This window comes from Silurus aristotelis (assembly GCF_946808225.1).
Source record: "Silurus aristotelis genome assembly, chromosome: 19".
Lineage (NCBI taxonomy): Eukaryota > Metazoa > Chordata > Actinopteri > Siluriformes > Siluridae > Silurus > Silurus aristotelis.
In genome coordinates this window covers 19,731,930-19,743,808 of record NC_139592.1, presented here as the reverse complement: position 1 = coordinate 19,743,808, position 11,879 = coordinate 19,731,930, and the positions used below count along the sequence as shown (strand labels likewise).

General features: G+C 38.0%; 1 protein-coding gene across 1 annotated transcript; it reads right to left on the bottom strand.

Annotated features, from left to right (window-relative positions):
• Positions 1 to 425: 425 nt before the first annotated feature.
• On the bottom strand, positions 426 to 9,976 carry atp6ap1b (ATPase H+ transporting accessory protein 1b). The gene is made up of 10 exons (XM_083569590.1): positions 9,793 to 9,976; positions 8,069 to 8,195; positions 6,860 to 6,934; positions 5,927 to 6,117; positions 4,854 to 4,885; positions 4,689 to 4,774; positions 3,265 to 3,509; positions 3,108 to 3,158; positions 2,784 to 3,021; positions 426 to 2,142 (listed from the first exon to the last, which is right to left on the bottom strand). The coding sequence occupies exons 1-10, from the start codon at positions 9,915 to 9,917 to the stop codon at positions 1,936 to 1,938; spliced, it is 1,377 nt and encodes a 458-aa protein (XP_083425716.1). The 5' UTR covers positions 9,918 to 9,976; the 3' UTR covers positions 426 to 1,935.
• Positions 9,977 to 11,879: the final 1,903 nt, after the last annotated feature.

The following is an 11,879-nucleotide window of genomic DNA, read 5'->3' as shown; positions in this document are numbered from 1 at the left end:
TTTAGATTAAAAGACACAATAAAGGTACATAGAGGTTCCTAGTGACAGTAAAAACAACCCAGGCAGCAAGGATACAACAATAAAATGGCTTTTATGCAGTCGATGATAAGAGACTTCTCTGGTAACCTGTAAATTTTTATTTCATGATGCTGGTTTTACTTCAGAGTGATCAGGTATCTAATATTTACTGAGATTAGTATTTAGAGGATTTTGTGTTCATATCCTAGGACAAGTACTAGTGCTAAAAATGACCTCCTGAGATTTGGGTAACATTTAATTTAGATGTGTTGCATGTTAAAATAGAAAGTCTTTGTTTACTGTTTTGAGTTAGCTGAAGGTCAGATCATATCCGAGACACAGAAGTCATTCAAATGTTACGTAAAGTTTTTTTTAATCCCCATTAATCAGTTAAAGAAAAGTCAGAATTAGTTTATAAATAGGTTTAATTCTTAAGCACTTTTTTTTTGTAATAGTCGCATTTTAAATGGCACAAATATACACCCAAAAATTAAACTTGTTTAAATTACACATACAGCAATTTAGGGGAAAGAGGAGGAAGAGATGATGGAGGCACTTTTTGAAGTTACAATTGAAATAAACAAGAAATAAAAATCGTTAGACTATTATATATATAAATTAAGATTGAGTAAATCTTTTAATAAGAATTTTTATAGTAATTCTTGTTTAAAAAATTTGGAGAAAAATGTTTACAAGTATCTTGGCACTGGAAAGCATTTAAACATCAATAAACATTTTGTAAACATTCAGGGAAATGCTTCCATCCTCAGTGGCATTTAACCTGCAAAGATCTGCATGCAACTGGTAAAAGAAATATGTGAAAATTTGAATTGTGAGAGGATTTTCAGTGTGTCTGAACACTAATCCCTTCATTGGCACGCAGAGAAAAGTAATGTACTGTTGAATATTTGGTTTACCTCGCATTGGTGTTGATTTCGCTGATCTGACCGTGATTATTTATATCCTCGTACAGCAAAACTGACACTGGAGTCAGTTGAAAGGCAAATTACATGGTTTTATGAATGCAGTGGTTCATTATCATTCCTATACTTGTACAGGAGACACTCCAAATACAGCAAAAAAAACCAAACAAATGAGATGATATTTAGCAGCTTTGGAAGGAGTCTCCAGAGTCAGAGCTTCATATAAAAAATAAAAAATGAGGTAAAGATGTTTTATTATTTTTTTAAACGAGTGTTCAAGATGGAGGAGTTTGCACTTTGCAGTGTCGTAGAGATGGGGCAAGCTGCATTCTTGTGTAATTGAGGGGAATAAATTGGTACTGCTATAAAATATTTAAACTGATTTTTAAAATACATCACGATGTGGGGGTATATGAAAATATTAATATATTTTTGGACTGGTAATGCAGTTCATCATTTTCATTGCTTATTTTTCCTAGAACAGAACAAACCAAATTGTTCTGTTCAGAAAAAGTGAGAAAGTAGCAGGAAAGAATTAGCACTACACTATGGTAGTTTATACCTTCCAGGCTTTTGTTGTTGCTAATTTGGTTATTTAATAGACACGTCAGAAATAATAAAAATAAAATAAAAAATAAAATGGTTTGCACTTCAGTACTATTTGCTGTATAGTATTTTAGCAAGTACTACATTTCTATCAATCTCATACCATGTTTAGCAATCATGCTGAGTTTGTTTACCAGCAATGCAAGGAAGTATTACATAATGAAGGAAACTGTTTGGGGGGAAGAAAAGGGGGTCAGCAAAAAACCATAAACCGTACTTAAAACAGCAGCACTAACAAACAGTAGTGCTGACTGAGAAATAAACTCCTCGCATTTTTAAGAGTGCTACGATGTGGAACGTCTGGAATGAAAACAGGTTTCTAAGCCAGTCCACAACAAACAAAAAAAAAAAAAAAAAAAATCAGAGGCATTTGACTTTGGCTTTCGAATTACTCGTTCTGAGGCACTGAAATGCTTGGGCCTTTCGGGTCGTCGAAGCGGTCCATGGTGCGCAGCTGCATGATCATGTGGAGACCGTAGGTGAGGATGAAAACCATGAGAAGAGCGGTGAGCAGCCCCATCCAGATTCCCGGCGTGAAGAAGCTGGCGCAGTCGTTGGCATACGAGAAGGCCCCAGTCACGTTGAAGCCCTGGATCTGGATACAAAATAAATAAATAAATACATTCATTATATTAAGTCATGTGGTTCATGATTTTAGTGGTGAACCCACAGCGTTTTAACCCTACAAGATGTTTCTATGAAGGAATTTAGTTATTTGGGTTTTGAAATGACAGGAGCATGGAACTAAAATTGGGAATACAAGTTGTGATAAAGGTTTGTTCACAATCTTTTACCTTCAGTTCGGCTAGCAATGACAAAGTTAGCAATAAAAAAAAAAAAGTTTTAATATGTAGCAGGAGTTTGTATACATACCCATTGTATGTCATTCAATTCAGCCATCAATCTAAAGATTGTCCCCATTTCACAACATTGAAGTAAGGATCGCAAATATAGCTAGTGTGTGTTCTTTTTGTACTCTTTTTGTGTATGTGAGTGTAAGTGTGTGTGTGATTTTATCTTATAATTCTTTTCTTTCCCAGTAATAGAAATGTAACACAATATTCTTAAATGTCCAATAAAAATTAGGGCATTTCTCTAGCATGACTACTCATCCAGAATTCTTAGGTGCGTTTGTTTTTCGAAAAGAAAAATAAGCTACTTATAGTAATCGTGCAAAAAATATATACTTCGAATGTGCCAGTAAATGATGGCACAAATCGTTGAATTGGAGTGTACCTGGAAGTCGGTGAAGAGGACGGTCCAGCGGGTGGCGCGGTCATCCTTATTGCGTGGCACCAGTAAGGGGTTCCGTGCTGTGCTCACTTCCTGACAGTGGAAAGAATATTCGGCAGGATTATAGATGTCATGGCTGCCATTGAAGATGGCAGTCTGGCCGTCGTAGTTCAGCACCACCTGCTCCATGACCGACCAAAAACGAGCTGACACGGGGAAGAAGCTGTTGCGCATCAAGAAGCTGGAAGTTGAATCGGAAATGTTTCACTACTATCCATTTTATAAACAAACAAATAACGCACACAAGGACTGATTCTGAATACTCACATCAGCTGTAAGGAGCGGAAATTCAGTACATTTTTGTAATTCAGGACGAGTCTGGAACCCAAAAAAAGATACATCACAGTCTACATGCTTTGTTACAACACAAATGAAAGCTGATTCAATCTCGGCAAAAAAAAAAAAAAAAAAAAAGAAAGATCACCTGGCAACGCTTGCGTTACAGAAAGAACCTTCCAGGGTGGCCGAGCCATTAAAAGTAAGCAATGCCAAATCAAAGACATTTCCTTTATCGTAGCTGAGTTTCAGTTGATCAGCCCAGAGCAGGATACAAGGCTTTCCTTCAGTATTGTTGAAAGCCACTGGAGGATTTCCATCTGCCTGTAATGGTGCCTGGAGCAGCGAGCGTCCTGCCAGTCCCCAAACCATAGACGCCTCGTCCTGAATCACCTACGGATGAGGCAAGATGGTGTGAATCTAACAAACTTGGAAAAAGTGGACTTTTTTTTATTATTATTCATTATGTCAATCTTATTTTTAACTCTAGAGCTGCTACTCTAATCATAACATCAATGTTCCTGTATTCATCACATCACACTTAATACAGTTTGAATTAGAGCATATGCTTTATGAGCGATACTAGAGAAATTAAACTTGGATATATTTTAGCGAAGACAATGTGCAACTTGTATTAGCAGTACAGATTTACTGTCCTCTAAAAATAACTCAACATACAACCATTACTGTCAAAAGAGCTGCCAACTAAAGTGAGTACACCCTAAGTAATAACAGCTGTAAGTCGTGTAACCATGCAAAGCCACGTGTCCTATTCGCCCCAGAAGGAAGCCTCTTCTCACAAAAAAGCTCACAAAAAAGCCTGCAAATGTTGTGCTGAACAGAACCTGTCCAACAGCATGAATTACTGGAACCATGTCCTGTGGTCTGATGAGACTAAGATAAACTTGTTTGGCTCAGATGGTGCCAGCATGTATGGCGATGCCCCGGTGAGGAGCACAAAGAAAATTGGCTTGCCCACAGTCAAGCATGGTGGTGGTAGCATCATGGTCTGAGGCTGCTTGAGTGTTTTTGGTACTGAGGAGCTACGGTTCATTGAAGGAAACATGGATTCCCACATGTACTGTGACATTGAAGCAGAACATGATGCCCTCCCTTCAGAAACTGGCAGTTTTCCAACATGAAAATGACCCCAAACACACCGCCAAGTGGGATTTCAATTTAATGCAAAAGCTTTGGTGTAAGAAGCTTGTTGCGTCATACCCAAAAAGACTCAATGCTGTAATTACTGCCAAAGTAGTGAATAAAGGCTCTGAACATTTCATATCATCTGTGATCATGCTATCGACTGTGCAAATGTATTACATGTAAAGCATTTAGCTTATCCAGAGTGACTTTCTGAAGTGCCCCCAAAAAAAACACATTATCGTGCAAGTTCTGCAAAACTGGTTTATGTGAACATTTCCAACCATTTTTTAAATTACATAAAATTTGATAAATAAGGTATACTCAAGTAATAAAATGTAATTGCTAATTAGGTTTCCACCGTGTTAATCATAAGGTTTTTATGATTTGCGGCATGCAGTTGTATATGATTTATGATCGGTGTCTTACATGAGAAGGTTTCAGGCCGGTGTAAACTGCGGTGTAAGGCACACTCTGAGCTTGCAGTATAGTCAGGACATTTCCAATGGTCTCATCTACCAACAGAAAGCGATTAGTAACTACAAATATTATATACACTGTATATATTGGCAAAACAGAGATTAAAAACCTCACCATTCTTCCTAAGAAGCTCTTTTGATTGGGCACTGTAAAACAGAGCAGAAAGAAAATACATCATCTATATAGAAGATACACTTAAACATACACTGTATGGACAAAAGCATTGAGACATGACTTTTCCAGTCATATCTGGTTCTTACAAACTGTTACCACAAAGATGGAGGCGTACAATTGTATAGGACGTCTTTGGATGCAGTAGCATGAAACAACCAAATCTGTGCACAAAGCCAGCTCCATGAAGATATGGTCTTCTGGGCTGGGGTAGAAGATCTTAAATGCCCTGCTATAAAGCTCAAACCTCAACCCTACTGAACACCGTTGGGATGATTTAGAACACTGACTGCCCCCCCCCCCCAACCCTCCTCACTCTCAAATAGTTGAGCAATTTTATGAGTTGCTCAGTAGCTCCTGGTTCCATACTCTTAAATGACTGTATAAGACAGTAGGAAAGACATTACTCATTATCACACAATCCAGTGCTCATGAACTTAGTTCTCACTCTCCAGTGTTCTGTATTGTTAAAAGATTAATAATCCCACTCTCGATATCACCTAAATGCGGATGGGATCCCCTTTTGAGTCTGGTTCCTCTCAAGGTTTCTTCCTCATAACATCTTAGGGAGTTTTTCCTTGCCACAGTTGCCATGGCTGCTCATCAGGGATAAACACACATCGTTCTCCTTAACTGTTAAATTCTGTAAAGCTGGTTTGAGACAACGTCTGTTGTGAAAAGCGCTATAGAATTAAACTTGACTTGACTCTCCATCAGTGCCTGACTTTACTAACGTCCTTGTGCCTGAATGAGCAAATATCTCCACAAGCACACTCCAAAGTCTAGAGGATCATCTTCCCAAAAGGTTATTATGACAGCAAACAGGGACTAAATGTGGAATGGGCTGTTCAGAACTCACATACCAATCTTATGGGCCACAAAATCTTGTCCATACAGTGTATTTTTACAGATATATCAATGACTGTAATTTAGTTTTCCCAAGAGGAAACTCTTCACAAAATGCACTAAGCAGAACATCTCAGCCAACTAACTAAGCGGTCAAATCTTTGCTTTACCCAGTGGTGTATGGAAGCCTGATGAGCAGTAGCAAAGGCTCTGCTGTGTTCAGTTGAAGCCGGCTGAGCTCTGATGGAACAACGCTGAGTGCAGGAACACCAAGCTGTTGTTGGAAGATTTTCTCCACCGATTCGGCTGCAGTCCAATCCAGAGACGGCAGCACCTTGGGCGTGGACGCCTGCAATGCCGACTGGAGTGCCAATAAAAAGAAACACCAGGAATAATTAACCTTGTACACGATCATGGGGGAAACATATGTTCAAACTATTGCTTCATAACCTGGTAAACATGTCTATTACACTATTATGGTGAAATGTATATATGACCATCAAACCTCTATAGCATGGAATTAACAATGTAACTATACACTATTACAACTTTTGGAGCAGTGAGTGAAGAACACTGATGACCTCTTAATAATGGCACTTGTTAGTGGTTGTGATATATTAGGCAACAATTGAACATTTTGTCCTCAAAGTTGACGTGTTGGAGAGTTTGACAAATTGTGGCGTCTAGACGACTGGGTCAGAGCATCTCCAAAATGGCAGCTCTTCTGGAATTTTCCCGGTCTGCAGTGTTCAGTATCTATCAAAAGAGGTCAAGGAAGGAACAGTGGTGAACCGGCGACAGGGTAGAGTGGAGGAGAATGCTGGCCCATGTGGACCAATCCAACAGATGACCTCCTGTAGCTCAAACTGCTGAAGAAGTTCATGCTGTTGATGCTTGATGGGTCAGAACTGTTTTGGCAGCAAAAGGGGGACCAATACAATATCAGACAGGCGTAACGTCATAATATTATGCCTGGTGTATAGAATTTAATTGACATTTATAATTATTTGATTGAAAATGGAAGCCACGACCTTGTTAATCCTTTCGAAAGAAATCAAATCTTACTGGAACATATTTGCACATGGGACAAAACTCAGCCTTACCTCCAAGTTAACAAAGACGCTGTCTTTCTTGTTGCCGTACACTCCGCCATATGCTGTGAAATCATCCATGCTCAACTGTTTAGAGGAGCACAAGAAGTGTTAAACGTGTTCACGTTTTTTCATCGCTGCATTATTTACTCAATATCAGTCATATGATACTATGGAAACCATTCAGTTTAACAATGTTGATTATCCTTCCAAAAAAAAAAAAAAGAAAGAAAAACGCTACTGTAAATGAACATCTTTTACGAACTCGTCGTCATGGAATCAATACTACTGATCTTAATTCTACTGTGTTTGCTATTTGTGAATTAACTGTTACTATGGAAACGTTAAAACAAGTGTGTTATTATGTATAGAATCCTTCGATGGAGTGGATATTAAAAGTGTACACACCATTATGAAATTCAGGGTTATTAAAATATTTTTATAAATTATTTAAAGTGATTTTCCAACAAACAAAAAAAATCCAGAGAAAAATGACTAACAGTAATAAGAACTGGGAACATATTCAATTAAAAACAACCTACAACACCCTGGTTGCACATGTCTGCTTAGAGACAACGTCCATAGATAAAAGTGCTTTAGAAATAAAAATGAATTGAACTGCCCACAGAATTAACTATTCAAATACAAAATGGGGCTTGTAAATAAATGGGATTCACCTGCCATCAGTTAAAGCGGTGATTAAAACCAGATAAAAGTCAGCTGTTGCTGTAGTGTGATTGAATGTCTGCATTCTACTAAGAGCCATGAGCCACAAAGAAACTGCGAGATTTGATGGTTGAATGTAACGATCAGAAAAGGGGATATAAGAAGGCACCAAATGTACCATGGAACACTGTTAAAACTGTCATCAATAAGTGGAGAAAATGTGGCACCACAGAGACATTGCAAAAGAATCAGGACGACCCTCCAAAGTTGATAAAAGGACGAGGAGAATTTCTGGCGGGTACTGGTCACCCCTTGCATGTAAATAATATCTCCTGTATATCTGCACAAATCTGTGTGGTGGGAAGCTGTTTTCTAAATTCTACATTCACTTTAATTCTTCCACTGTTGTGTAATCCTCTCAGACGATATATTTAAGTTCCTCTAAAAGGTATGTGACAATTTTGGTGTGTCCGATGGAAATTCTAAGAGGAAGTAAAACTGTGGCTCATTGTCACACTACACTAAAAGGAGTTGAGTCAGGATGGCTGTTCTCACCTCGTCCTGTAAAAACAGCAGCACCGTGTGTGGTGAAGTTGTCAAGGCAGATTTTAGATAGGACTCGAACTTCGCACCAGACATGATCTCACCGGCCGTCGGTTCCTCAAGGGTTGGCAAAGTGTACCTGCAAAAAAAAACAAAAAGCAAGAATTTAGCATGTTACATGTTCACAATACTGCAATCATGCCACAGAGATCAATTCTTTTCATATTTTCCAGTTAAAATGACAGACTTGATTGTTCATTTAACCAGAGAAACCTGCTGAAAACAACGTATTCGTAATAACATCCACCATCCGAAAGCAGTTAATCGAGGAGACCTTTCAAGTATAAATAAATATACACTGATACATATGTTAAGGTTGTCTAAGTCATAGACAACCAAATTTCTGATTGGTACGATATTATATACTATATTCATCATATTATTATTCATATTTATACATCAATACACACATATACAGGACCAGTCAAAGGTTTAGACGCACCTTCCTTCCATGGTCTTTCTACATTTGTATTATTTTCAACATTGCACATGAAGACATCCAAACTATTAAAATGACATGATATGGAATTATGGAGTTAAAAAAAAAAACATGTTCAACAACCCAGAATAGGTTTTATATTTTCGATTCTTCCAGGTAGACACCTTCTGCTTTGCACACACTCGCCATTGTCCTGTAATGGTCACCTATAAAGGGTTTCCAAGAATCTGTAGGAGTTCCCAAAGGTGTTGAGTATTTGTTGGCTGCTTTATATTCACTCTCCAATCTACCTCATAAAATAAAGTCATCTCAATTACATAATTCCACACATGTTCTTTTATAGTTTGGATGTCTTTCCGTTTTAATGTACAAAGTTGAAAATAATAATAATAATCACTACAGGAGAATATTCATCATATTATTAGTCAGATTCTCATCTTATATCAAATTAATAGACAGACAGACAGACAGACAGCCATACAAACAGACAGACAGACAGACAGTCATACAAACAGACAGACAGACAGTCATACAAACAGACAGACAGTCATACAAACAGACAGACAGACAGACAGACAGACAGTCATACAAACAGACAGACAGACAGACAGACAGACAGACAGACAGTCATACAAATAGACAGTCATACAAATAGACAGACAGTCATACAGTCATACAAACAGACAGACAGACAGACAGACAGACAGACAGACAGACAGACAGACAGACAGACGGTCATACAAACAGTCATACAAACAGACAGGCAGACAGTCCTACAAACAGACAGGCAGACAGTCATACAAACAGACAGACAGACAGTCATACAAACAGACAGACATTTACAATTTATGACGAAAAGAAGACAATAAATCAGTTGTCAAACAAACAGCTGTTTTACCTAAATGCACTTTTAACAGGGGACATTGTCCCAAAGCACCTTTACAAATAAACAGCTTCTGTATGTGGGTCAGAACACGTTTGCTCAGGCTGATTAAGCTTTAGTGATTAGCATGAATCTGACCAAAGACAAGGCAGAAAATGTAAACATTTCTTCGACAATAATTAATAAATAAAACTATATAAAAGGCAGATGAGTTAACCTCAGCCAGTTCACCTCAGCTCCAAAATATCTTTATGCTATTATGACTGCTGACTCTACACACTAACCTCCTGAAAATGTAGTTAATAAAATAATGCACTTAAACATTTAAACAACAAAAAATAACACAAAACATACCCATCACTGGTCCACATGATTAAGGGGACTTGCGCCCTGCAGGCACACAATAAATAAAATAGAAATAAAACTATAAACTTTGCCATGGCTGAAACACATCCAGACTGTCTAGCAACTTCCGGCATCCTCACACCAAGTCACGTGAAATCTATAACCGGAAGATCAACCGCTGGGGGTTGATCTCAAATCGCCGTGACAGCCTGTGCACTATGTAGGGCAGAGAAGCCATAGTGTCATACCCTAGTTAGTGCGCCTATACAGGAAGTCTGGTTTAATGTGGGATTCACTTTTAGCCGATGTCACATGAGCGTCTGCTGAAGTTCATAAAGGATCCGCTGTAGTACACGACATGGCCTAATTTTTCCTCTAGTATTATCTGGTTAGGTGTCCAGAAACTTTTGGCTCTGCAGTTTACCTAAATTCACCCCAAATCAATTATAAAAATAATAAACGGTCAGATTTTGTAGGCAATTATTATTTATTTAGGGTGAATTCAGGTACAAAGCTTGGCCAAAAGTTTCTAGACACCTGACCATCATGCTCTTTCAGGTCAAGTGTCCAAAAACTTTTGGCAATGCATTGGGCCTGAATTCACCCTAAATAAATAATAGGCAAATAATAATATGTATTTATTTCATTATAATTATTATTATAATATTGGGCATAGGGTTAGGGTTAGTTTGCACATTCAAGAAAATTAACAATTTTGCAGGCAATTATTATTTATTTAAGGTGAATTCAGGTATACAGTATGGGAAAAGGGTCCTGGACACCTGACCAGCAAGCTCTTTTGGAGATTTTGGAGCATGATTGCCTGATTAAAAAACAGAAAAAGCCTTTAATTAATAATTATCTTATACATTACAGTATTATAACATATTTTCCTTTTGCATATTCCAGCTTCTTATGAAGGGGTCAGAGCACACGGTGCCTCTGGAGCACAAGTGCTTAAGGGTCTTGCTTGAGGGCCCACAACTGCAGCTTGATGTGGTTTGGGGCAAAAAACAATAACATTTGTAGCAGTAACGTCCCTACAGTTAGCGAAAAAAGTCTGTAATGAGGTCAGGAACTTAATGTGCGGTGAGGAAACCTGCACAATATGTTTGCAAATAAATACAGTTGTGTGCAACATTTTGAACATATGTGGGTGTGATGGTCAGATGATCATATACTTTTGACCACCTAGTGTTTAAGGGGACAGTTATTTAGTCTTTTAACCTAGTGACATTTTGTGAGAAAGGAAACACACAGAAGCAGAAAGAACATGTGAAACTCTGGTTGCATCACTGTACCAAGCAATAGAATTGTAATTAAGTGTTTTAAAATGTGTTGAGCTTGATGTGTTAAACCCATACCGGCTCCAAACACACTGTCATGGCAAAAACAGGTCAAAATCATTTTATGTTGAGAATATCTAAATAATTAAATAATAACGGGTCAATGAGTGTAGGTGAAACCAATAAAACAATCACAGAGGGACGATTATTATAAGGTTCACAGGTTGTAGCACAGTTCATTTATTTATTTATTTATTCATTCATCTGTAAAAATTTCTTTAAAAAGTGTTTGGATGTGAAGCTCAATCGAGGTTGGATGGCACTCACCAATAAATGAAAGAATGCCAGGGAATTGCAAAATATTGCGCACACACACACACACACACACACACACACACACACACACACACACACACACAAACACACACACACGCACACACACATTCTTATTCCCACCTAGCCTCAATTTAGTGTAGCCAATTCATCAGCATGTGTTTGGACGATCAAAGGAAACCTTTTTATTGAAAGGAAAGTGGATGGACAGGATTAGAAATGAGTTTATTAGAGGGACCATGCAAGTAGAACGTTTTAGAAACAAGGTAAAAGAGGCACAATTGAGATGGTTTGGTGACCACCTCTTTCACATTGTTTTGGCCATTTGCAGAAGAGGGACATGGGTATAGCACTAAAAGAATGGCGCCAGGCAGGATGAAAAGATCAAGGAGGAGGTTTATTGATGTAGGGAAAACATGAAGGTGGTTGATTTGCAAAGAGGCAGATGTAGAGGACAGTGATATTTAAAAGGACGAT